This window comes from Cinclus cinclus, chromosome 4 (assembly GCF_963662255.1).
Source record: "Cinclus cinclus chromosome 4, bCinCin1.1, whole genome shotgun sequence".
In the NCBI taxonomy this organism is placed as follows: domain Eukaryota; kingdom Metazoa; phylum Chordata; class Aves; order Passeriformes; family Cinclidae; genus Cinclus; species Cinclus cinclus.
In genome coordinates, this window is record NC_085049.1 from 53,786,288 (window position 1) to 53,814,191 (window position 27,904).

The following is a 27,904-nucleotide window of genomic DNA, read 5'->3' on the forward strand; positions in this document are numbered from 1 at the left end:
TTAAGAGAGGTTTTCCAGGGCTAAGCAGAGGTTTTTGAGTTCCTCTTTGGTCTGGTGGAGTGCCCTCTTGACTTTCTGTGGTGTGTTCAGAACTTCTATGCTGCTTGTGAAGGGGTCATAGTGCAGAGCAAAAGGTTTCTTGATCTTCATTGTGTAGCTCCTGTGGGGAAACAGGACAGAGCTTCTAGTTCAAAAGACATTTCCTTAAGTGCAAAACCTGCAGGACCTCATTTCTCAGGGTGTAATCACGACCTTACTGGGGAGCAGAGGATGCTGTGACACCTCCTCACTGCTTCTCCTGAGCTTTGCCTGGTATAGCACATCCTTCCCACGGCTGAACCACTTGCAGCCCCAAAGATCTGCAGTGCCTCATCCCAGCCTGGCTGGCTGAGACCCATCTGTGCTCTTGCAGCTCTGCATTCACACAATTCAGAGTTATTACAACCACAAGCTGAGGAATGCAGGAGCACAGCATGTCTGCCGCCTTCACTTCCAAGAAATAACCTGCAGCAGCTCTTTCTGTGTAATAGTCTAAAAACCTGTGGATACTAGGCATCCTGGGCTATTTTTCCGTCTCTATTAAAAGAAAAAAAACATGATTGCTTGCCATTTTTGACAATATTTCCATTAAGTACATGCTGGTAGGAACCCCCTGCACTGATGTTGCCTTATGTTTCCCGTACTGACAGATTCTTGTGCCTTCAGTTATTTTGAGCAGCCTTGGCTGTGCAACTGTCTTGAAAAAATGTATGAAAAAGCTTAATGAGTGAAAGTGGTGTATTCCTTGTCCTCGTATGTTCTTTGCAGGTTTGCCTGAGTCAAATGCTTTGCGAGTCCTCTCTCTTCTGTCAGTGAGTTCTCATCCAGGTTTCTACACATATTAAAATTTTAATGTGGACATTTAGATTGAAGATGAGGAGCCTAATTAGCCACAGCTATAGCCCCAGTAGACAGTGCTTCTGGGGAAGAGGCAGGGAGAGTAGGGAAGGAGTCTGGCTCAGGTTCTCTTCCTCCAATAAATTCCTCATTTCATCTCCTACATGCTCCCCAGTAGCTCACTCCACAACCAATACCCTGCCTCCAGCCAGAATTGGTCATATTGTTCTAACTGTTGGAGATAAAGGCCAGAATTTAAGCCCTGCTTACTTAAAAAAAAAAAAAAATCCTTACTGCATGCACATCAGACTGTTAAGGAAATGTGTATAGAAACACCTCAAGCTAATTTGAAATAAAGTTATTTAGGTTGCAGACAGCTACTTTGTAGAAAATTTTTAGATTGCCAGTGAATGCTGATTCTGAATTCTTCTGCAGATATAATCAGAGAAGAAAGGCAATCTTGTTTTTGAGCACCCTGCTGATCCATGTTAATTCCAGCAACTGCTATAAAATTTTGATTTGGCCTTGGGTAAATCAGATCTTCATGATCTCCTGTTTGTATGGACTAGCACATAGGGTGAGACTGCACTCTCACAGTTCAGTTACAGAATTTACTTCAGAAGGTGCTGAAATGAAGCGTTGTTAAGATGAAACATGGGATAGGGCATAGCAAAAATAAATCCTGAATTTCTGTGAGCCTTTTCTGAAATGCACAAGCTCATGCTTAACTTTGTTGTAAAAGCCACTATGCAGATGCAGTGAGACAACTTGGCGTGGTTGTTGCAATAGTAAGAGATGTATCTGAGATTAAGAATCAACCCAGTGTGCCCCCCTCAATGAAAATATCCACAAACACTTTACTTACTGAAGCTTGACCTTGGCATCTTCCAGATTTTCTGCTATGAAATAGACAGGCTGGAAGGCTTGATCCTGGTAGGGGTGAACTGCAGTCACTTCTGGATCAAAAGGCTTGTGCTCTGGCTTGTTTGACAAAGCATACTTTGTAGCAGGAACAGCATCAGTTAGAGCAGGTGAATGAACAGAGAAAGAATTAGTCCCTGCTGGGCTGTGAAATTCTCTTTGGGGAATAGGTAGGGGTAATAGAAAATCCTGTTCTTTCATAGGCCAGAGCTGATTTTCATAATTAGCAGTTAATAAAACAAATATTTCTTAAGATTTATATATATATATATATATATTTCTTGTATTAGAGTGATGCACAACTGGATAGCACGGCCATATTCTCAGACAGAGAGGGGTAAAGTGTATGCCACATCCCAAAATACAAATATTCAGAAGAAAAATATATCATGCTGCTTTTTACATATAGTATCACAGAAGTTTCATAGTCCTGTCTAGCATTACTTTAGAGTCCCCTAGCCCATGTTACAAGTGTCATGCTTCCTGTTGCAATGAAGAACAGAAGGCAGAATGCTTCTGGTATTTTATGCACAGCTCTCAGGCCAGTATAGCAGCCTAAAATCTTCTCTGAAATCCAAGATATAAATAAACACTATACTTCAAGTATACATTTGTACTTTTGAGCCCACCAAGGTTCTTCTATATGTTCTTCTCCAGTTCTTTTACATTGTCCCCCAGGCAAACAGGAGGTTACCAGCAGCCACTTCTGTCCACACTGCAGTCCATAAGTACATCTGTATTGTTTGCTTACATATAATGGAATTGTGTTTTAAACCAGCCACCAGTTTGGCACTTGCACAGAGTCCTGGGAAGGCAGCTCTGCTTAGACTTGAAGTGAGTTCCCAAACACTTTGTCTGCCCCTGTAACCCAAATGAGGCACGTTAAACCTAGCTCCAGTGACATCTGAACTGCATCACAAATGTGCCTAAAAGCTGGTAGGGTCTCCAGCTGGCCAGGCTGGTGAAGTGTCCTGGTGCAAACCAAAAGGAAAAAGGAACTCACCCTGTCAAGGATGAAACCATTTTTTCAGACTGGACAGAGGACTCCATTCACCTAGGGACAGTCTTTTAGTACCCACCCTTCTCTGAGACCTCCCTCTTCCCCTTTCTTCTTCCTCACTCTTCAGAAGGCTCCCTTCACCATTTTATAATGCAAATGTCGACTCTCAGGATACTACTAGTAAATAACAGGCAAGAGTGGTTGATGCTGCTCAAGACTTTCAGTTCAATCTGCTAGCTGGAAAAATTCAGACAGTACTCCTAAGCACATATTTAGACATTTTGATGAACTGGTGCAGAAACAAATACCAGGATTAAAAAAAAAAAAAAAAACACAAAAAAACAAACAAAAAACCCAAACAAACAAAAAACCCCCCCCAAAAAAGTAAAAAGCAAAAACCTCCAAGAATATGTAAAAGATGGTGTTTTTCTTGCTCTTCATTTGCAGAGTGTAATTGAAGAGTAAACCTTGGATAGCACTCATACAAACTAAGATGGTTGGTACACACAAACATAGGCTGCTCTTACAATTTTAGAAGCTCTGGGGAACTACTGGGAAAATATTTCAGTAACTCGAAACCTGACAGGGGTCCCACTATAGTGTCAGTGTTCAAGCAGAACTGAAATCCCATTGAATTCAGTGGAAGTTCAGCTTGAAACCGGATGGCCTTAAAGGCCTCTACAAGTTAAGTACTGGGTGTGCTGCAAGAAAAGCATATGTAGCACTGAGTGTTGCCAGAAGTGTGGTATGAGCCATAAGATTTTACAGTATGTAGGACAGAGTCCAGCTGAGTGTTAACAGAAGAAGCATTTGGGATAATGTAGAACAGCTGACAGAGTATAGTGAAATAAACAGTGCAATACTGAGAGCTTTTGGGGAGGAATTCTTACAGTTCAGAGGAGGCAAGTTTGGCCAGCAGTCAGACCCATTACAACTGCTCAGTTTAGGCTTGGGGATGGTTGTCCTTCTGATACCTAGCTGCTGTTACTAAATGCTTTGTTCGATAACAGGGATTCAAGTGAAAGACTCGTGCAGAGTGTGTCTAGCTCTACCTCTCATTGTCTGCCTTTCCCCCAAATTATGCCCTGAGTTTGGGCAGGATCAACTCATCCACAGAAAGTATCTACCTGAAGCTGAGTTCAAACTGGTAAGACTGGGTGCTGTGGGGAAAAGGGAAATGTTTTGAAGATTTCATAGTGAGGATGTGGTTCCCTTGGTTACAGTCACACACCCACAGACAGTCAGCCCAGGCTGCAGTTCAGGGATGTTCCCAGGATTCTTGCTGATGCTAAGTTCTCATATAACATGAGCAGGATGACTGCTGCTTGCCCTCTCCCACTGGTTAGTTGTTATCTTCCTGTAGCCCACCATCTAACCTTAGTAATCAAGCCCTTATTCCCTCCTTGGTGACTGAATCATTCTGCTACTCCTGCCTAGAAGCCTTCAGGTACAAGGCAATCTCTCCCTTGCCCAGGCTGCTGCAGTGTGTCTCCTTCAACACACGACCTCCAGTGAGATTCCTAAAGTATTTGCTCTATTCACTGCCAATAAAGTGCCAAAACTTCACTGCTTCTGCCAAACACGTTGATCAGATAAATGACAGGGAATCAAGTCTGACACCTCCATGCAGAAGTCTGTGTCTGTGCCCATTGAGAAGACTGGCAGATAACTATTAGGTTGGATAATGACTTTCTGCCAAGCAGCCTCAAAACTTATCTAGAGCAATAAACTGAAGCCTACCATGAGCCTCCCCTGTCTTCCAGTCTTCATCTTCTCTAACAGATCTGTCTAGACACTGCTTTATTTCTAAAAATATCCCTTCTATGGAGCAGGCACTGCACTACACGCATTTTCTCTCTTCAGCTGTAAAAGAAGCAGTTGGTACAGGTTTGCAATTTGCTAACAGGTGCTTAGGCATTGGACCTCACCACTTTACCCACATTGCCAGTCTCTATACTGAAGTTAGAGTCAGATGCTCAGGCAGACCAGAATGAATAAATGGAAATATTTCTACTTTTTGGGTTTGTTCTAAATAAAAATCTGTGAGATGAAATCAGTCAGCTAAAGAAGGACGTTTCAACATTTAAGTTCATGGATATAATTAACTTATGTACAACTAGTTTCTGGAGCTCAAGATGAAGAGCACAGAACCACTAAGCCATTGACCCAGAAGGTGCACAGTGAGGAACTTGCAGAGCTCACAAAGGGATTCTGCAGGGTGCAGAGCAAAACTGCTGGTTAGCTGCTTGCCTAAGTTCAGATTTAGGTGTTATATACAATATGTACATGCTGAAAAGGGGATAATCCTATTTATTACCTGTTGAACATAAATGCTATCACTCCTGCATGTATTTTCAGTAATATGATGGATGAACACAGAGGTAGACACAGCTTTATCAAAAGTTTATCTAGTAGCAGTTACCAGTGATAAAAGTAATGGCAAAGAAACTGTCATTTATCAGCTCAAGGGCAGTCAGGACTTCCACTGCCAGCCTCAGAGGTAAGCAGTTTGAGATGCAGTTGTACTTTTTTGTTCTATACAGCACAGTTTTGTGCACAAGCAGTCTTCGTCTATGGTTTTAACCAAAGGCAGAAGAGCTTGTTGGTGTCTGGGGAAGAAAATAGAGGAGAGAGAGCACAGGTCTGGTGCACTCAACTGCAGACACCAAAAGTGAGCATTTCTGATGAGATTTTTACCTTCATTTGAGTCAAACAGAAAAAGGAGGTAACCACATGTGCATAGATTTTGCTGTGCATATTGCTGTGAAAGCTACATAAATATAAGCAGTATGATTACCTCTGCCCTTTAGTACCCTGTTTAATGAGCATATTAACTTAATTTAAAACCATGAGGTACTAAGCCAGGCAGAGTAGAATAAATGTTGCCTTGAATTGTGCTTTGATTGGACATTTCTGTATTTTATTGGCTGACTAAAAGCAAGTTTCTGTTTCCTGTTTGTTGTCAGTGAATATAGCAAGTACTGAAGGACTCCCAGATAAACAGTAGCCTCAGCAGTACATAGTGTGAAGTTGATGAACAATCAGGCTGAGATCAGGCTGCTGTGTAGAAAGGAAATCATGTTTATTCCTCTAGAGGGTTAATGAACATGCAGATCTTTCAGTTTATGGAGAGAGAGACCTCGCCACAGAGTTACCTCACAAAACTCTCCAAATTCCAAGTGTTGTGAGGAAAAACAATGCTAAACTCAGCAAGTGGTAAAAGTGAAGGTTGATATCTGGGAAGGTTCCTCTTTCTCTGTGATAATTTCAGCTGCCCTTCTGTGGGGAATCCTACTTGAAATGCCTTGTGATACATCAAAATGTTGTTTTTCCAACCTGTCAAATGACTGGGAGGTGGGCTGACCTGTACACAAGTGGGAGAGTTTTGTGAAATGTCTTTTTTGTCATGACAAGCTATCTATCTCCAGTGCTGGGAGTCCAAGCTATGCTAATTCAGCCACAATTTTATGCGAATGTATCATGTATCTGGCTGTTAGGCTGCTGAGTTTATGTGTTTAGCTTAAAATATATCTCCCATGAAAAAAAGAAAAAAAGGTTTTTGGTTTATAAAAATGCCTGAAAAGAGTGGTATTTATTTTCCTTTGGCTCTTACCAATTAAAAAAAAAAATAAAAAACCTCCAATATCTACACAGTTTGAAGCATTTGAGCTCTACTGATACCAGTTTAGGGTTTTTGCATTTAAAAAGTGATCATCTACATCAGTGCTCCTCAGAATTAAGGAGCAATTAATATCTGTCCTGTCAGCTGTTTGGTCAAAGGAGGGGAAACCCACTTTTGCAGAAAGTGTACAAGTCCTCTTTCTACAGTTCATCTGCCTAAGCAAGGCAATATGACACCTGTGTTTGCAGATTTTGATCTATGTAAAACTAGAACTGACAGTTTTGAAATGTATTTAGAAATCAAAAATACTAAAACAATTTCTTTTTGTTAATGTCCATGCTATTTCCAGTTTCTTTGCATTTCATTTGGTCCACTCAGTCGGTGCCTCTCTGGTTCTTATGTGTGTGAATGTCAATGGCATGGACAAAATAGCCAAACTCATAATAGGCATAATATTGCCCTCTAGTGAATAATTCAGAAAGGAGCATGAGTTTTGTGTCATAGTCAGCTGCATTGCTACTGGCAGAAGCAGGAAGAAACAAATCTAGTATTTTATGGGATGGTTGCTTTCGTTGCATTTCATCTCTTTAGATGAAAGATGGGTACAGTACCAAAGTATTATTTAGCTTTTCCCCTACTCAGTAGCTTCTGTGAAGGGAGAATTATTTCTTTGTAAAAGAAAAGTCTGAATTTTGAATCATATTAATTTTTGTAGAAAAACATAATTTGCTTTTACCAGAGGTTCAGGAAAGTGGATTATAGAAATGTTTCAGTACTATGCATTTGACACATACCACCAGCTCCCCATAAGATGAAAGCAGTCCTGCCCCATAAGCCTTGATCAATCCATTTTGCTTGCAGAGGCCAAACTCCACAGTGAACCAGTAAAGCTGGGAATAAGAACAACTTGTGAGAAACAGTCTGCAAAAGCAGGAATTTTTAAGCTTTTCATATTTCCTTTGATTTTCTTTTATCCTATAGTTGCATATTTTAAGAAAATTATTTTTTCCCTCAGCATATAACACACACTAAACATACAGCGTTTTTTCAAAACTTGTAAGGAAAAAATAGAAACTTAGAAAAAAACATTAAGAACTTTGAATGACAATACATGGGTAAATAAAGTCAAATCCTTCTCTTTCTTTGGAAGATGTTACAGATAACCCTGCAACCTCTTAGCCCAGAGCCTCACTGCAGTCAATGGAAGCTGACAGATTTCCACCCACAGTCCCCAGAAGGACAGGTAGATCCTGACAGAGGGTTCAAGATCATTGGACAGGTATTTAAAAGAAGAGTTTCCCTCCTTCTTTGTCCATGTGATCTCATTCAGAAGAATTGAAAACACCATTTTCCATACTGTGACAATTATATCTCAGTCGTGCTCCAGCAGAAAATATACATTTCTCTGGGCTTTTCTTGTGATAAAAACATACTTAGGACCCTATTTCCTTTACCTGCTGGACAGCAGGTGGATGAAAGCAACTCTTGGCTCTGCCAAACTTTTAGCACTTCCCTTATTATAAAATCTGAGGAAATGGACAGTGGAGGACAAGTCCTGGACACAGAGAAGCTGGATGGGGATTGTGCAAAGGGAAAATAGAAAATGAGGCATTTCAGGAATATGGCTTTGTCTCACAACTCTTCAAGTTCCTTTAGAAACACAGAGCACTGTGCTGCCTCATAGACTGGGATAGACCTTGCCTTCATGGGTATGGTGTTTTCAGGTGCCTGCTTAAAGAACCACAGACAATTTGTAAAACTATGTGAAATTCTATTATTCTGTCTGTTTTGCCTTTTTTGTACAGTATCTTTCTTTCTCTCACACTCCTTCACACACCTTTCCATTCTGATGACTTGGTTTTAGCTTTCCAATTTATCACTGAAGAAACAACATTCCAGGATCTTTCTTTTTTCAGGATCCTGATTTGCTTTCTCTACAGTTCAGCAAATAATGACATCTTTATATTCTGTTAATAATCTTGATTCTCATTGTTTCACAGTGAAAAGTCTTTTGAGTGTCTTCTCATTTAACTTTTTTTAGGCTTTTTTGACTGCAGAATGAGACATGGGAGGAGGGGGAATTGTTTTTAGTATTTTTCAAGATATCCCATATTTGGATTTTGGTTAGTGAGGTTCTTTCAACCTCTCACTGTTTTAGCAGAGTACAGAAATGTATTAATGGCACTCTGGATGGCAGTTTCATCTCTAGCATGTGGATCCACCTGCTTAGAGAAATCACAGGGCTGAATGAAACAATGGCATTTCAAAATTCATCTTACAAATGTTTTAAACCATAGCAACAAACAATTTTGAGACTCTTTAAAGAAACTTCTAAGATAGTTACCAAAATCTCTTTATAAAGAACAGGGAATGACAGGGACTTTTGGAGATAAACACAGAAATTGTGTTAGATTTTCATGTCAGGATAATGAATACAGTTCCTTGTTCTTCTATATCTCTACTTTTTAGAAAAGGAACTCAAATAATAAACCTAAAATAGGTATATAAATTTTAAACATTTGAATATAGGGATTTCAAACCAGAATAGGTTTGCTGTTCAGAATACTTAAATGGCACCTACAAAATTGTATTCTCACAGACCCCGAACTACAGGGAGCCCTTTAAAAAGGTGCCCTTGTTCTACCTCCCCAAACTCTAGAGAAAAGATTTGGACATGAGACCCATTACTCTGCTGAAGTTAACCCTATCTCTTGTCTAGGCATATTCAGCTCAGGATCAGGAAGAGGTGTTCGCAGAGGAAAGCCTTATAAACCACAGGCCTTAACCCAGTCTCTCCAAGACCAGGGAAATGATGCAAAATGGCTCTCTGGGAGTTTGAATTTTTTAACCCTAGCAAAGGCATGGATCTTAATCTCACTCTAGCCTCTCTAGACCCAGACAGTGGAAAAAGAAATGTGGACTGTCACTGCTATAGTCTCCTCATATCACCAGTCCAGGACCTGGATGAAGTTACAAAGGATTCAGCACTTGTAGCACTCTTCAAACTTAATGGTAGTCTTACTTAGTCATAACCCAAGGATGGATATGTGGATTTTAGGTGAGCCACAGCCTCCTTCCTGAGTGGGACTGTGGGCAAGGAACTTCAGGGGTGACATTGTCCTCTCATTCACTGCCTGTACAAAACGAGTTTCACTCAGTGAGGGTAAGGCTCCTCTCCTCCTCTGAAAAACATTATCAAGACTGGTAAATGCCTGCCATTATCAGGAAAAAAAAATTACCTGGCCTCCAGATGACTTTCAGAACAAGTTAAATGGCAGTAAGGGGCTGTACAAATTGTTCTGACAGTTGCAGACAACCCAGTGACTCAGAACTGAATGGCAGTACCTGCTCTCAAATTGCTTTTAAATGCTCAACTATTTGATGAAGTTAATGAATATGGGGTGAGCCAAATTCTGATGGTTCTCTGCATCTCGTGCAGGAGAAAATACAGGTATCACACTGGGTATCTAGTGTTTTAGGAGAATCTGGAATGTGAGCTGGGACCATCCTTTGTCTGAAATTGTAAAGACTCATCTTAAGAAATATATTCTTATAAGATCAAGAAGTGTAATAATTTCCTCAGGTGAAATCACAGTATTCTGGGCTCCTCCAGAGGGATTTCAGTTCCTGCTCCAGCACCTTCCTAACCTGTGGAGGAGAAGAGACAATCCTGCTCATGGTCCCATTTCTGCAGTCAATCTGAGACACAAAAAGAGCCTTCCCTGCACAGCAAGGAATGTGCAGTGATTCATTTGGGGTTTGCCTCTAATATTAAACTGCCATCTGTACTTACTGTGGCCAGTTTCTCAATCTCTTCTTCAGATGATCCAAGAGAAGCCAGTCCAATATCCTAAAGCAAGTAAGAAAGCAGACAGTGTTACACTAGTGTGATTATTCAGCCCAAGGGAGAGAAAGAGGGGAAGGGGGAGGGCCACATCATTTCTAGCATGAATAGCATGAACTATTCATTGTTTTTGTCACCCAAAATGACCTTCCATGGCTTCCAGGATGCCTACCTCTCCCTGGCCCCCAGCTACACACCACTGGGAGCCACATTAGATGAGTGTTTAATCCTCAGTGTTCTCTGCAACATTAACCATCTCTTGTCTTAATGCTGGACTATGACTATCTACACCAGGCAAAAATTTACAGGGAGGCATGAGAAGGAAGGACAGCAAAGATGGGTTTTATCTTTACCTTTCTGTCCCTCACTCTTTCTGACAGCCCTTATGAGTGGGTCAGATCTGTGCTGGAATGATTCTGTTTACTTTCCTCTGTGCTCCCTGTTAAATGTTATTCTCACAATAGGAATCTGTAGATGTCTTTTTTGCTATCCCAGGAGCCATATCATACAACAAACAAACACAATTAGGGCATTTTCACCATTCATCGTCTCATATTGAGTGGAGAAAAAAAGAATTTCCGTGGAGTGAATTTCAACTTTGAAAATATTTTGTGGGGACAAAAAAAATGAAATGTGAAAATTCACTGAATGTGATCTCATGTTATATAATCTGTGTTATTGATTGGAAAAGAAGAATATTGAAAGCTTTGAAGTTGCTGCAATCTCTTATTTCTAATGTGTCTTAAGTTCCAGTATTTGACTGAACTGAAGAGGTTTCTTCCAAAATAAATTATAGATGACTGGGATACTTAAAGTAGTACTCTTCTGATTCTGTTAATAGCCAATATTTGTGATCAAAGTGGTAACTGGCATGTATTCAAGCTAATACAACTAGAAACTGCAACATATGAGCTGAGGTGACTTTCTTTTAAAGGTATTTCTTCAGGGACCTACATCATGTTACCCCTCTGATCTTATTACCAGTTTCCACACTGGCCACTTGATAAGCCTGGACAATGAGATCTGCTTCCCTCTGCTGTGGTTTTGAGGAACATTCATAGTTCTGAAGTCTTTAATTATGAGAGGTCATTGAGTTCAGTTGGGTCTGACACTGACTGCTCGTACTGAATAACCCCTTTTTGTACAAAGAAGCTCTGTTTGCTTTTTGGAGCCTCCTCACCAGAGTGAGCAATGCTGTGAGAATCTGGTGAGCTGTAAAGGGAAAAACAACTCTGATGAATGACATGGTGATGGACACAATTGAAGTGTCTTGTGAGACAAGAATGTACATCCAGAGACCAGTGGAGCTTGGAGGCTGAGCAGATGGTTCTGGGTAGGTTCATGTGGTGTAGGACAGGGCGCCGGGGGAGCAGCTCGGTCAGCAGAGCTCAGACTCCAGCCCCACAGAAATCCTTCTCCACACAGAAATCCTTCTCCAGACTGACACAGCCCTCCCACAGAGAAGTCCCAGAAGCTCTGCCTGCCCTTCCTTTCACACCATGTCTGTGGGGAGCACTGCTACCACTCCCTTGGTGGAAGCATCTCCCTGGTTGCTGCTAGCCCACCACGCCTGAAGGTCATGACTCAGACACAGCCCAGTCTTAGAATTGCATTTCATGGTGAGCTCCATGTATTTAAGGCACCTCTGGCCTGCTATTCAGTGCAGTTGGTTAAAGAGCCAGCAGAAAATGTTCTCACCTGTGAGAACCGGGCAAACTCCGTGTCAGCCAGCATGGGAACATGCCCCAACAACTCATGGCAGCAGTCTCTGGAAAATAAGGGACCTTCTTGTTTATTAAAGGCTTCCTTTCCTGCCCTTGATGAACTCCCTGTGTAGGACTTCAGCCAACAAAGGGAGCTGGTGTGAGTGCTGCTTCACAGTGGCTGCCTCCATACCTGGCCTGGCTTTGCAAGGATCAGAGCCTTCCCTCCTGCCACAGGCAGCCAGCTGACCCCTGCCACCTCGTCTGTTGTCTCCTTGGGATGGCATGGGCACTAACCTTCTGTGCCGCAACATCTTTGAAAGGTCCCTGCTTTGTCCCAGCATACAACAAAAGCATCTGTGTGAACTTGTAATTTCTCATGAAATGTAATTGCTGTTGTCTGGCCAGCACTTAGTAGGAGAGTTTCACAGCAGGAAATCAAAGCCCAGCAGATGGTAACTGAAGGCAGGATGAAAAGATTAAACCAGATATTCTTCAGTCTTTTCCTTCCCCAGACAACTTTGCAAGAGAGACAGAGAGCCACACCCTCTCATGCCTGACTTCCCCTTCTAACTCTCCAGCTACCAGTTTCTCAAATTGTTTCATTCTGTGGACTACTGGATGGAACTCCAGGGCCACTCCCAATAGAATGGTCCCAAACACATTCAGAAGGATGGAATTATGTCAGGGCATCAAACTTACGGTTCTGGAGAATGCATAGGAGAAGAGGAATGCCTTATATACTGTGTGCACTGAAAGACACGAAACGCCAGGCTGCCAAGGAAGTCCCGAGCAGACAGCTGTCCTGCAGCTGGTCTCAGCTGGAAACCTGTTCTCTCTGCAGAGGAAAGGGACACCGAATTCAGCTGTTTCTAGGGTTAACTACACAGCACATTTACTTTAGCTGAGTTGTTTTAGGGATCCGTCCTGCTCTGTTGGAATAGTTCCCTCCACCAAGCATAGCAGGCATGCCTCAGCTTGTCATTATTGATGTGCCCCTGTGCTGGCACGGGACCAGTTCCTGCAATATGGAATCACCTACGCATCCATCCTGTGTGCATGCACGTAGCAATGTCACGAGGCGTGGGAGTACTGCCCGCCCCAGTGCACCATTTTCACATATACACACAATTATCTGTGTTCCATGTGACCGTGGTGTGGCTGAGGTCACACATGGTCCTTACCATCAACAGAACCTGCATCTTTTTTTTTTTCTTTTTACTTCTTCTCTTGTTTATACCATTATGTTTGTCTAGAACTCACTATGCAGCCTCCCAGTGATGTAATCATAGGTGTTTTGGTTTGCAGAGCTCCACAGAACAGGACAAAAGGAAGCAACACTTTTGCACTGTGATTTTAGCTTCAGTGTTACACTAGAGCACCCTGCCTTAGCATGAAACGACTGTGAGAGACAACAAAAAAAATAACCAGTCTGGTGGTCACTAGAGCTCACACTCTACATTTTCATGGGAAACATGTTGGTGGTCTGCAAAGCTAAGAAAATTAAAAATCACCACTTTCAAAGTGAGCCAATGATAATCTTTTTGAAGTCCTATATTCAAAATCTGTGTTGCATTCTCAGCTCCCATAAATGACATCTCATCCTCTTTAAAGCATAAACTGCATTTAAAAAAAATCAGAGATGGCTTTATTCTCAATTCTTTATCCATGTCCTATTGTGTCATGAAGCCTTTTTTTTCCTTTTTTATGTAAACAAACAAACAAAAAATCCCACCCAGAAACCAAGCTATTTACAAGATTTGTTTTGTTTGGTTTTTTTCATGTTTCTTCCAAAAGTTCTTGTCTTACTCTGACAGGCTATTAGTACATTTCCTGTTAAAAAACCAAACTAAACACCCAGAGAAAGAAAAAAAAAGGAAAAAAAGTCAAAGAAGTGACAAAATATATGAAGAACTATAGGAATGAGAGGACAGCAAAGAGTGCTTCTTCCTGACATTGTGATGGAGTAGATGCTGGGCATATGCAGTTATCTTCTAGTCTTCCACTCAAGTGAAAGGTAATTAGTACAGAGCTCCCTCAAAAATGAATTTATTTTTTTTTAAATCCTATGGAGATTATGTATCTACCTTTGGCTATTTGGTCCAATCCAGAGGCATGTGAAAATGTCAGAATCTGGTAATCTTCAGGCTGAATTCTGAGTGAAGTGAAAAATGCACTAGCTGAAAATTATGTTATATGAAAACCAAGACCATAGTAACTCAATTTTGGAAGGACTATGAAAGAGTCTAGGGGAATTTATATATCTTTAGCATCCATGTTGCAGGAGAAGGAGGGAAAATGAAAATTACAACTTGTATTCCCTGAAATGTCCTTTTAAATGGAGGCCAGCAATACAGACAGTCTGCTGATGGAGCAGACTTGGCCAGTTGCCTTGAAAAGCCCTAGGAAAAAGTTATCTGCTGAAGGTAATATCTGCAAAATCTGAACTCCTAGTTCACGACTGAACAATAAAACCAGCAATCAGTAGAGAACTGGGGGGAGTGGCTGGTTGGACCTGCTGCCCAAAGATCTGGGAAATCAAAGAGTGTTGCAGAAAAGGTCTGGAGCAGTTGACCTAAAGTGATCTGCAGGGCTTAATTCTTGGCCTAAAAACTGGTATATGCAGGCAGCCTGTGCATTGTAGTGTGAGCTTGCTTGAGTTCACTGGCTGTAATTTCTTCCAGCTGTGGAGCATGACTGCCTAAGTCCAAACATCTTTCCTAGAAAGATGTGTCTAGGTTCCTCTAGTTAACCCTTTAGAAAAACACTTGCCACGTGTAAACGATCGCACTGTTAACCGCTTAATTCCCTTTAACTAATTGTGAAATATTTATGAAGTACAGTTCATTTCTCTTCAAACCAGCCTCACTAATAGGCAGTCACAGACAAATCTCATACCAAATCAAAAGGAATTGCTTTCTTATGTTCACAGATACTGCTAAGTTAAAGACAAGATGGAAGTTTATCTGGCTGTGTGGGCTGGTTTTAACATGATCACTTTCTTTCCAGGTTATCCCTCTCTCTCTCTCTGCCTCCTATGGTTTTATTAATTTCAAAGCTGTACAAGGGGGGGGGGGGGGGGGGGGGTCGGGGGGTCAGAATGGACATTCAGAAGCATTTCTTTACTGAGAGGGTGGTCAAACACTGGAATAGGCTCCCTAGAGAATTGGTCAATGCCCCAAGACTGTCAGCATTTAAGAGGAGATTGCTCAATGCCCTTAACAACTTCCTTTAACTTCTGGTCATATTTTAGACTTTGCAGATGCTTCTGACTCAGACTGAGTTTGGGCCTTGCAATAATGTCAATCTTCATGCTATTCTAGAAAGTATTCTGCATAGTCAAATGACCTTGTTAGAGGAAAACAAGCCAAGATATCCATGCAAAGCCTCACATAATGGGACTAAAATAGTTTCCTCACTCTTAATTGTATCTAGCCATTAACACAGCTCTTCTGAAAAAAAATGTTGTTTCATTCATGCATAACCTGTAGGCTAAAGTAATCCAATTTTAATGTACAGGGTAGATTAGCTAAAAATTGTGGGGTAATGAGGGTAGGACCAGTGGTTACAAGAACTATTCAATATTTTCCTTAGCTGTCCATTTCAGAATGGAATAAAATGCCTCTGAAATGCTTGATATTCATTCCCAGTTAGTTAATAAAATTAGCTTATAACAGACACCTTGTTTCAATAGTAGATGAGTTGAAACTCACCAAGAACATCTTTCTAAACATTACTGGCAAGTTTTTCAGAGCTGCTGTTTAGTTTGTTTTGTTTTGTTTATGACACAGATAAAAATTAGAACCAGAGCCTGAAAAAGAAGTGAGTAGACTCCAGGCAATCAAATCCTGTCAACTAACTTGAGCAATACTAATAGGATTATGACAGGATAGTCTTATATTGTCCTAAATTGTCCCACTTTGAAGTCACCTGATGCACTTAAATGATATTAATATCTGTGATAATCAAAGCAGAATCACAATTCCTATAGTTCCCTGCCATCAGCTACTGTGTAAATTAAATTAATTAGTAGTAGATCAACTACTTCAGGAGAAAAAATATTTATCATCCCAGTTATTAGGAGAGAGATGTAAGATGGGTAGTTGAATAGAAGTGAGAATACATGAGAAAATACATAATGCCTACACAGAAAAATTCCTACAGCTGGGTGCAACAGTGTTCAAGGAAGATAATTTTCACATGGCAACCATCCCTTCCCTTACACTAAACGTGGAATAAATTACTTGTCATCAAACAACTTAATCTTCATGAGAAATGCCAATGTCTTAGAAAACTCTTCAGACACACAAACCTTATTTAAGCTAACCAGTATCCCTTACTCTTAGAGTGAGCAGGTCACTCGATTTCCTGAGTATTGTGTTTAAATACATTATATTTCAAGTTAAGCTGTATTTTTTATTGTTTATTTCATCCTGGTAATAAGCAGCTCTCTCTCTATCACATCTCTTCACTGAGGAGGAGGCTTTAAAGATCACCTTTCTTTAGTAGCTCTTGATAATCAGGTGGTTTACACAAAGCACCTGGCCTTGGGAATCCATGCACCCTGTGACCTCCTACCAATAATGCAGACTCCTTTATGCTCCTGCTCCTTGCTAGTCAGCCCCCAGCTAATAGGTCAGTCTGGCAAACCTGTGTGTCCTTTTTCTAAGGTCACATCTTCATGCCTTTATGGACTAGCACCACAGCATTTGTGCTCTCCTGTCAGCCACATGGTAGGCACCAAAAATTTAGTGTGACAGGTGGTGCTACAGAGACAGAAAGAAGCAGAGCTGTTTCAAGGCAGTTGCTGATTGACCAGCAGGATCTCCTGGAAATCATTTTCTCTAGCACACATCCCCATCCTGCCTGGTGGATCAGGAAAATGTGTACTTGAGAGGTATGTACCTGTACTTGTGCTTGGGTCTTACTATCAGCTTGGATGTAGAAGCATAAAACAGAGCCAAACCCCTAAAAAGTCTTTGTGGAAGTCATGCTGAGCAGTGTCTGCTGTGACTGTAGAGTTGCTAGTACTGGGATTAGCTGGTTAGTGCCACACCAGCTGCTGCCACTCACAGAACAGACACAAACTCACAGCTTGGTCCCTTCATGTGCCTGGTGTGAATTCCCTGTGAGACATCTCCCCGTGCACCAGGGAGCACTACAGCTCATCAGCTCTGCTCACCAGCCTGTTTCCTAGGAAATGGTTTGTGGTGCACAAATACATGCAGGAAAACCTAGAATGAACCATGGTATATAATGGCTGACCTTTTAAAAATCTGGAGACATCCTGAAGCTGAGGGATGTTATCCTCTCGGTAGCCACAGTGCTTCTCGAGCTGCTGGAAAGCATCCAGGAACTGTGTACAGGCATGAGTAGGGTAAAGGCTCCTCAGCTTCCTGTAGACTTCTCTCCTGAAAAAATCAAAAAACTGGATAGTGTGGGACACCTCAATAAAGCAGTACTTCTCTGAGTTATATACAGATCCACAGAGAGATGTAAACCCACAATATACATCATGGTCTAAAAATCTGAGCTCGGGACAGCTGGTGCTTGAAAGCTGGTGCTGGTTGAATGTAGCAAACCATAAGGGCTTTTTATTTCACTTTTCCTTTAAAAGGTCTCCTTTAATGTTACAGAACTCTAATTCTGATACAGATGTGTTTCTTGATTAGGCACCTTCTTGCTAAGTGTGTTGGAAGCATCAGGGAAATCCCAGGGAGAGAGCTGAATCTGGGATACTCTGTTGTTCAGTTTAGAAATGGAACAAATCAGGTATTCCCCTCCTCCCTATGCTGGGGTATAACTAGAAATGCTGGTCCCTCCTTTTCCACCCTGAAGCCTAGCCTAGATTTGCCTCTTAGAAACCTCTGGAAAAAAAACACCTTTTCTGATACTGAAGAGTAATATCTAGACAGGTGAAGAGGTTTGTATTTTTGCAGTTCAAAATTCCTGGCACAGGCTATGTATTTGAAAGATATGCCAGCTTCTTGAAGCATTTATCCCACTATACAAAAAGAGACCAGCTGAAAATAATATATGTAACCTGATTTGGGCACAGGCTTTAAGCTTCTCACAAACTTGATGGTATTTGGATTTAGAGTTGTGGTTTAGAATATATTTAGCTGTTGCAAAATAAGCAAGTAGTAATAGGATGGCAACCTTATAGAAATGGTTATTTTTGTTCAGACGTGGCCCTAGGGTGTCAACAACTTTATAAACATTGTTTTATGAAAATTGAGATCATTCTTGGAAATGCTGAGTATGGGAAATGACCTTTTGTTGGTTTTGTAATTTTTTTACTAGTATTATTATTATTATTATTCTCTTTTTTGTGATGCTATTGTTGCTATGGAGGTGATAGCCAGTCCCTGGTAATGGCTCTTTATTTATACAAATGTCTTTCACAGTGTGGGAGTAATGAACCAGAGTAAAGCAGGGGAGGAAAACCTTAGGAGGAAAATAAAGTTAAAAGAACACAGGGAAACAGTGGCTGCTGTCACCATTGCAAAAGCCACGGGAGACTGGGCCATTTCCATGGAGGAATTAGGAAAAAATGAGGAGGATTAGAGTTCAAATGTTCCTCTGGCTTATTTCCTCATAGAATACTACTGATTTCAGTGGGGTTGTGTGGGATTTGAACCAGTGCAGGGTTCATGCCCAGACTGGAGTCTAGAGAGAGCAGGCTTGTTTACACTTCTGCACATATGGTCTCTTTTATCCAAGTGTCATTCTGCTCTGAGTCCAAACACTGGCTGCCGCAGAAATGCAGGCATTCCCAGAGACCAGTGAAGAATTATCCATAGCTAAGTGTTCCTCTAAGACAATATCTAAATATACTCTCCAAAGTCAATAGAGTAGCAGGTATGAAAAGACTGCTGGAAGCACACTTTATGAAACACTCTAGAAAGGAGCATCCTAACAAAAGATGGAGCCAGATGTTTGAAAGACTTTAAAGGCAATAACCTCATTTTATATAAATTTCCTTATTATTTTAGGGGAAAAAAAGGTGGCACTATTCAACTTCATTATGAAGATGTGACAGGTGCATCCCCATAATTTTTTCCTGAATTCTGCATTTTACTTACACAGCATTTACATATATGGCATCTCTGACTACTTAGTTTCAAGGCCTTCCAAAAAGTCTCTTTGAAAACAAAAGCTCGGATCATCTGTGCCCTCTGTTTTCTGAAAGTTGTATTTCTTCACTGACTTGGTTCTCATTTTTATGACCATGTTGCTACAAACCGAAGGCATCCAGCAGCTCCTCAGAGTGACACCAAGGGAATTTAGTCTGTGCTACGAATTTCCCCTGCAATTGCACAGTGCTAAATTAAGTTGTGCTGTAATGCAGCAGACCTCAGGGCACAGCCTCAGGGGGCTGTGATAACAATTGGGAAGGCTAATTTTGGAAACAGCTTTGCATAACAGGACAACCTGGGTTGCTGGGATTGGCTGTTTAAGGAAAGGGGCAGATATTCCTTTAAAAGTATATTCTGTTGCCACAATGAGACTAATTCTAGGTGGAGAAGAGCTGGAATGACGAAGGTTGGCAGCAAAAGAGAAAAACAGGAAAGAACACAAAATTAAATTTTCTTAAATGTGACATTCGCACACGCCACCCCATGCCAAGATTGTTGGCTGGTGGAAGTAATCACGAGCATGATACTGACCATCAATCTTTGACTATTGAAAGATGCTATAAAAAGCTGTTTGAGCTCAATAAAAATGTGCCTTCCTGGATGAGCTGGATGCAAGATTTTTATGTGGTCATGGATTTCCGTGGCACAGTAGATTTTATTTAAAATAAATTAAGTATTGAAAGGGATGGGATGGCACTGTGGTCGAGGTTCTGGCATGAGACATTTAGTTCTATGGATTTAAATCCTGGCATTAGAATAAACTTTGTGATTTGGGACAAATTACTTAAGTTCTAGGGTTTTCAGTTGCACAGTTAGAAAATGTGGTCTTCATTTTTCCTTTCCCCAACTTTAGGCCTTCTTTCTATTTAACTTTCTGAACGAAGACTCTTATGTGCACATGAGGCACCTTGCATAATCCCAGGACTTAGCTCTTGCTTGATACATTTGGACATATTAATGCTTTGTAGTATCACACAAATGTGGAATTGCTGCTGCTTACTGATATATTTTAAAGTTAGTGGGAAAAAGTGGAAACGGAGGAACTTGAAATAAGGACTCTCTCTCGAATCTGCCACATACTTCACATAATATTTAAAAAATACTTTGAACTTAATTATTTTTGTTTAATTCACTGGTTGTGTTTTGGGGTCTTTTTTTTTTTTTTTTGTTTGTTTGGATTTTTTTTTTTGTTTTTTTTTAATGGCAGACCTTCAGGGAAAGCAAAGCCCCAGTGAAAAAACGTTGCACCCTTGTAAAAGTAAACTACCATCATTTCATATGATATATAAGGCCTTTTTACAGTGCAAATAATAATATATGTTAGAAGGGTAATTTAAAATTTCCTCTACTTTCCATTTGAGAAAATGATACATATTCATGTTAAAAGTAATGAATACTTGAAGGACAACAAGGAAGGCTCCTCTGTCCTTTGAATACTAAATTAACCATGTCCTCTGAGCGAATTTCTGTTCTGTGAGTGAGAATTTTCTCCTGGTAACAAGTTTGAAAATGTAATATTACTGCCAGCACCACAGTTATGGTGAATTAGAGCTCAGTTCGAAGTTATTCTATAGGGTCCAGGTGTTTTCTGGCTTCTGGTATCCTGATGGGATCTGCAGGCAGGGAAATGGTCAGGAAAATGCCTTTTGCTCTAGGAAATGAATAGTTAAGACCAGCCATGAGAATGGCTTTATGCAAAACAAATGACCAAGAGATGACATTTAACCAAAGAGTAAAATGTGGGGTAGATGAATAACATTTTAAAAAGGTTGTAGCTGTCTCACATTGCCAGTCTTTCCTGGGACTGCTATGGAATGGCCCAGGACTTGGAGCATAAGTGCCAGACTCACCAAGTTGCAGTTTCCTGTGCTGTGTATTCAATGTGAGGTAAAGGGTCTCCTCTGTAATGAAGAGAAGAAATATGACATGTCTCAGGATTTCAAGTTCAGTTTCCAATATATTTTTTTTTTTTTTTTGCTGCAACATGAATTTTTGCCATAATGAAAATAGAAACAGCAATACAGTAAATAATGAAGCATCTATTTTTCTTGGTCAGCTCTAACGTGGGTGTTCACCCTTCTGTTACCATGTGGGGAGGAAACAGAGGGATATTTAAGAAAGGGAGCTGTGTTCTGGTTCACAGATGGAATAAGAGACCTCTAGGCTTGCAATCACCTCTGCTGAAGGCAATCTAGCAAGTAAAATACAGTGTGTGCCTGGAGGGGCCCTCCCTAGAGGATGTGATCAGCACAGTACCATCACAGAGAGCTTTTATAAATCCATGAGCAGGGAGCTGCCCCAGCATTTGCTGCGTGGCTAGCACTGATTCTCTGATGGGTGGTCTTTTCTCCTTGTCCTCCCTGTTGCTTCTTCTGTAGCTCTGAGTCAGTTCTGTTCTGCTTTTGGGCTGCTCTGAGCTGTGATGACTCTCATATTTGGTGGAAGAGAGAAAACTCTATTCGGAAGTCTCACAAGACTTCAGAGACTTCACCAGTTCTTGGATACCATGAGGCTGATAATCCATGACCAGCTGTACCTAAATCTTTGATTTACCCTATCATAAAGCAATGTAGTTCTGGTGAAGTTTTGCACATAAAGGTAGAAACACTTTCCATCACTTACATGAGAACTGAGAGCTTTTTCTGTTTTTAGGTAGTTAGTGTGCATAGACAGAGACATTTTAAAAAGCAAATAACAAAACCAGTAAATCGCTTCCTACTGTCAAAAATACATTCATAAACATTGTTCCTCAAATTTCCTTTAAGAAGATTAGCCTCAGCTCAAGACCGAGTCATAAATGGAACTTGAAAAATGAAATAAAGGGTCATATTGCCATCACTTCTGCTAAAACAAAATCCAGCACTGGTTTGGGATACATGAATGCCATCTTAAGATTTTTGTATAAAATGTATTTGCTGTATCATCACAAAATTTTGTATGGAGTGAAAGCTTTTGTGGCTGAATTTTGTTGTCTCAAAAGTGGCCCCACTAATGCATTGACAAAATATTGCATCTCTGACATTTCTTGCACGTGAAACTATGTGTGGACCACTGAACTTTCCCTTCAGCAGCCTTGTACTTACTCTCTGTAGTTAAAGGCCAGGCCAGCAAAGAATGCCCTCCGTTTGTTGTACTCCAGGTCAGAGTATCCCTGGGTTAGAGAATAATGAGGGGGGGAAAATATTACATTTTGAGAGGTCTGCAGGCATGAGTAGAAATCATCAGAACCACCACTGGATCTCTGGGAAGTACAGGCTCCCCATCCAATTGTCACTGCCCACTTACTGCTATGTTGTGATAAAGACAGACTCAGTGGTATCTGTTTAAAGGGGAGGTTTACCTACTGAATGCCAGCGTCTTCTTTCTGCTCCTTCTGTGTTTACTAGAATTAAAACTTCAAGCAGGCTTTGCCAGCTATTGAATATGCATACAGACATGGAATCACATTTCTTTTAATTTTACATCATTCATAACAGGAATTAAAACTTAAATCTGGAACTGTGTGCTAATATAACTCATAAAACGGCATTGATCACCATCACTGCACAAATATTTATTATTCTAAAATATTCAGCATTTACTGGAACCACTTTTTATACTACAAGACAAATTTGTCTCTTAGGTCTATTCACATATTTTTTAGTGTAGCAATAATGCCGGTAACCCTGCAGTTAATGAGTGTTGTGTCCATGCAAGTGAGGAAAGGGCTGGATCCTGAGAGCATGTTTATTTTGTGTTGTGGATAATATGCTCGTTCAGGTGCCACCCTTGCTTGTCAGTGTCTGTAACAAGTCCATACAAAACACATGAAGAACTGTTAGGCCAGACCCACATAGATGCTGTGACATCTCAGCTTTGTCCAGAGCTGTGGGCTGTGTACCCACCCCTGGCACACAGGAGCCTCCCTGGGAACCTGCAGCCAGTGACAGGGTAGCCCAGAAATTGGTGTCACAGTGACATCAGCTTGATTGTTGTGGCCAGTAAAGAACAAACTGAAGGTGTGGAGATAAACAACCCAAACTGTCTATTTGGTAGGAAAAGCATATGCAAAATCTTTGCCGAGCTACCTGGACATCAGCTTCTTTTGTGCTTTCCTCCAGTCTCTCCATTTTTGAGCCCTGCTCAGAATCCTGGTAAATCAGCCTGTGCTCTGCTCTCTCTTGCCACAGACAAGTGATGTTCAGTGCCTGAAGTAACTTGTTTTCAACTTGTTAGGTATTTCTAAATTGCACTACATTCTGCAATTTAGGTATATCCCCCCACGATACTTCAGTAACTCAGCACCACTGCTGCTTTCTCTCAACATCTTCAGTGCTCACACCTTCTATTTGGCAAAGGTTGAGGGGAACTCAGTCCAGTTCAAAGAATTCCCTATGTGTGTTCATTTATCTAATGGGAAAGAGCCAAAGAGCTAGCTCAGGAAAATTGCAAACACTTGGAGTGTGTGTATCAGAAAGAAATAAGGAAGAATGAAAGATGTCAGGTTAAGGAGGATATGAAGCTCTCCTAGAGCACTATATTTGAATAAGCATTTCTTAAAAATAGAAGGTAGACTTATAGACTTGGAAAGGTCTATTTCATTACACAGAACTGTACACAGCTCACAACAGAACGTGGTGTAGGTTAAGGATAGGGACTAAATAGAATTCAGGCACGTAGAAAAGGGAAGGACAAAAACTTTCTGTAGATTTTGTTGACACACACCTGCATCTTCACTGCATTTCTCAGTGCAAAGTATGTCTTCTTTTTTTTCCTTTCCATGCATCCCTTCCCTGTGATGCTTGACAGAATGAAATGCTTCTGTGACCTGCCTTGTCGAGTGAAGAACAACCCTGTGGAGTCCCTTTTGTGTCTGTGCCTAACCCACATCTCATAAGAACTAAAGCTGGGAAACTCATAAGAAATAAGTGTTGGATTGTTTCTTTGTTTGCTCCCAGTCCTTTGCCTTACTATCACCACTAGAGCAGGACTCTACAGTGCATTTTTCTTTCTGTCTCTTAAGAGTGTGTGCTTAGGGTATGGCTCAGAGTGCACACATAAAGCTGTTACAGTAAAACCCCTTTTGTGCAGGGACTGCAAGGACTCATGCAGTCCCTAATTCCACTGAAGATGAGCTTTTATCTGCCCTTTGTGGTTTTTTTCTCTTCTTTCATGGGTATTCCTTTACTCCTGAAATTTTCCTTACAACAATCTCCCTACAGAGAGTTTCTCTTCTGAAGATGAAATAATAGTAATGTTAAACTTACAGGGTGACCACGGTCCAAACTGGGATCATATTTAGTGATCAGATGGTGACACTTGTCCAGATCTTGGATTTTTCTGGGGAACCAGGGTACTGGAGAGAAAGCAGAGAGAGTTAAATAAGAGAGAATTAAATAAATTTTAAGAGACAGAGAAAATAAAACCTGTGTTGAAGATTATAAACTTTCTTTTCATCAGTATCTAAGAATATGAATTTCTACATGTTACCATAATTGTCTCAGTAGTTGATTTGTTTCCTGACCAAATTGGGAGATTGAATGAAAAATCATCTGAAATTAGCTTGCTGTGATAATCTCTAAGTTTTAATTAGTAGAAACAATTATTATAGGCAAAAATATTTCTGACATCAAATCTGTTTTCTGTTTGACACAGGACAACAAATTTATTTCTACATTCTGGATTTAAGAATATATTTTGATCTTGTTTAAAAAGCAGTCTTACATCTTCATACCTTTAAAAATGAAAAAATACTTTAAAAGGAAAACATTAAATTTCTAGAATTTCTAGACACCAAACAGGTGAAGGAGAATCTTCAAGGTTTTTTTCCTTCTGGCTTTTTTTTTCTTTCCCAGCAACATTATTCTTTAGCTATATTTCTAAACAGCTTCCTTCTTATGAAGTAGGAAGCTTTTCCAGTGACTAAAATTAAAATAAAATGTGATAATTTTAATTTAAATGCCAGTATTTATGAGAAAACAATTTAAAAAGAAGTGCTGGAAAAACACTTGATATTGCTTTCCAAGGTCAGACTGATGCTGTAATCAGACTTTCTGTGTCACAAGTCAGAAAGGTTCATTTTGGGTCACCCTAGTCTCATACTGGACAAAACATCAAACATCCCTCTACTGAATGGTATATGTAATTTTTGCTGTATTATGTTACATCCACTCACATCAAGCTTAGAGAAGTACAAGTCTAAAAATACCCAGAGGTGTAGGGGAAATTACAGTTTTTTCACACATTACAACCAATTCTGTGATAAGTAGGAATAAATACCAGTCTGACAGATGCCTTATGAGCACCCAGAACTATTTTCTGAGCCTTTGTCTCTGGCTGTACCAGTGGTGCAAGGTACTTTTCCTGCCCTCTACTACCATATATCCTCAAAACCTGTGCTGATTACAGCTGCCCCAGTGTGTCCCTATACACATTTGCCTGTTCCCAACAGAAAAAAAAACAAACATAAACACACCTTATTTTAACTGTCCCTATTTTTTATTGCAGTTCCAAGTCCTGGCAGGTCCAAAACCTCTCAAATCCCAAGGAAATCCTAAAGAAATCCTCCAGCTCCAAAAGCCTCTTGGGGTCTCCAGTTTCCCTGATAACAGCGATGTCCTTTTAATATGCTCACAGTTCCTGAGAACAGCTTGACAAGGACTGAGGGCTGTGTCTCATTGTTGCCGGACAGTGAATTTCAAACAACACCTAAAGGTGCCCAAACACCTGTGGGTGTGTTAAAAGTTAAAAGTGCTCTGGGAGTATCTGTCTGGCCTTGTCAAGGAAGGGAAACCCCATGGCAATTCTGTACTCGGGGAACTCAGTCTGTGAGCTGGACCCTCAGCTTTCTCATCTGTGATCCTCACGATTATATTAATGGTCTCTAATGGCTGTATTCACCCGTTCCTGCCTGCAAACAGGAAAAACACCTGTCTGCCTCTGTGTTTGTCTTGAAGCAATCAGTTCTCTGCATGGCTTTCAGCACACACTCTTCCTGTCATTGAGGAGTTCCTAGTTTCTCCTCAGCCTGTTGTTCTGCTGCTCTATCCTTCTCACCCCCCTCTTTGCAGGAACACTTCTCACCTCAGTTCCACTGGCTATGATGAAGTGCCTCTCTGCACCAATGGCAATGGAAAGCAGCCATGCAGAGACAAATAGTGAATGCACACTCACTGGCTTTCCAGACACATTGAATTACTATTATGAAGCTGAAGCTAAAACTAAAAAAGTTACTCCAAAAGAATTGCAGTAAGAGTTGCATACATTTCTTACCTTTGTCTTCTCTGCTGGTTTTCACATCCTTTGCTACTCTCTTTAAGGAAGTGATAAGGATGCCAACATCAGCGGTGTAAACTTCACATTCAACAAAAATGTCAAGATCATCCACAGAGTTCTTGGGCTTTTTGGCTGGACGGGTTTCAAAGTGATGAATTTGAGTTTCAAACATCTGCAATTGCCAAGTGTTCATATGATGAAGCTTCTCCAAAGACTTAAAATCCAGGTAAGTCTAAGTACATTTCTACAATGTCTTTGAAAGATGACTAAAAGAGGTATTAACTAGAAATGCATGTTAAGCAATGTAGTCCAATAATGTCAGGTTTGCAAAGAGCTAAAATACAGAGTTAAAAATTAAACATTATAGCATTGGGTAGAGAAAGAAGGAGATGAGAGATGAGATACTGTTGACTGTAGAATTTCATCTGTGCAGAGATAGCAAATGAGTGGCTGGATAACTTAAAACCCTGCCAGAGCGAAAGCAGATCTATTGATGTATAATAGCACCATAATCATTAAATAATTGTGAAAAATAAATAACAAGTACAATACTTTTCTTTAGAGTTATTAATTTTCGCAGATAAGAGTGAGCACCTGGGAGGGGTACTTCAGTGCCCAGACTACATAATGCCTGTGTGGCTCACAGCTCTCATGGTCCTTGTATCTCCTCACAAATATGCAGAGAAAATTCACTGGCTTCTAACAACCCCACAGCCTGAGTGCTTGAAATGCCAGCCACCACAGTTGCTAGAAAGAAGCAACTGATTGGTATCTGCTCTAAGCAGCCATTGCATGAAATGGTGATTCTTCAAAAAGCCTGTGCCCAGATGTTCCCTCCCTCCCTCCAGAGCACTCTCCCTCTTTGTCATGAGCCCAGACCGGCCCCCTGAGCAGCTGGAGCAAAACCAAGACAGTGACAAAGGGGGAAGTCAGCATGAGGTGTAAGTCAGGCAGGGAGCAGGAGAAAGGTGAGTGGAGGACAGATGCAGACTGGGAGACATGAAGGCAGCAGAGACAGAAGAGAGGGCTCAGCAAAGGAAGGGGATTTTGAGGCCTGTACCTCAAAGACTTCAGCTGCCTTAGAGAGCTCAATCTTCCTCACTTTGTAGAGGGTGAGGGTCAGGGTGAGAGAAGCTCTGTCATCCTCCCTGTTGGAATCCAGGCTGCCTTGGCTGTTCAATGACTCTTTGCCACACATCTCCTTCTCCTTGTTGGCCTCTTCTTTTGGGCCTGACATCCCCACCAAATCAGTCTTCATTGGGAGATAGGGGAGTGGATTGCAGTAGCCAGATGTTGAGTGGAGCCAGATGTTGAGATGCCTGAGGGTGTGGGAGCAATGGCCAGGGGAATTGGTGGGACTGGAGATGTAGTGTGTCTGTGTGTGGTGAGCTTAGAGCTGCCAGAAGCAGGGACACGAGCTGGATGTGTGTGTTAGGCACAGGGGCATTTATGTTGGTCGTGCCAGGCACATCGAGGGCGGCTGCCCGTGTAGGACATGCGCAAGAGCCCAAGACAGCCCTCCTCCCCTGGGTCACTTCAAAGTGC

At 41.0% G+C, this 27,904-nt stretch overlaps 1 protein-coding gene across 1 annotated transcript; it reads right to left on the bottom strand.

Annotated features, from left to right (window-relative positions):
* LOC134043151 (tyrosine 3-monooxygenase-like) lies at positions 1 to 27,617 on the bottom strand. The gene is made up of 12 exons (XM_062491260.1): positions 27,420 to 27,617; positions 26,357 to 26,531; positions 24,352 to 24,440; positions 22,189 to 22,256; positions 20,956 to 21,006; positions 17,232 to 17,377; positions 12,669 to 12,804; positions 11,962 to 12,031; positions 10,213 to 10,269; positions 7,214 to 7,309; positions 1,742 to 1,875; positions 1 to 160 (listed from the first exon to the last, which is right to left on the bottom strand). Exons 1-12 carry the CDS (start codon positions 27,615 to 27,617, stop codon positions 1 to 3), a joined length of 1,380 nt encoding a protein of 459 aa, XP_062347244.1.
* Positions 27,618 to 27,904: the final 287 nt, after the last annotated feature.

Coding starts and splice junctions, on each gene's coding strand:
- LOC134043151 (XM_062491260.1), bottom strand. CDS start 27,617: ATGAAGACTGATTTGGTGGGGATGTCAGGCCCAAAAGAAGAGGCCAAC. Junction 22,257..24,351: donor GTTTGGACCGTGGTCACCCT/GTAAGTTTAACA, acceptor TCTCTAACCCAG/GGATACTCTGACCTGGAGTA. Junction 10,270..11,961: donor AGTTTGCCCGGTTCTCACAG/GTGAGAACATTT, acceptor TACTTGCTTTAG/GATATTGGACTGGCTTCTCT.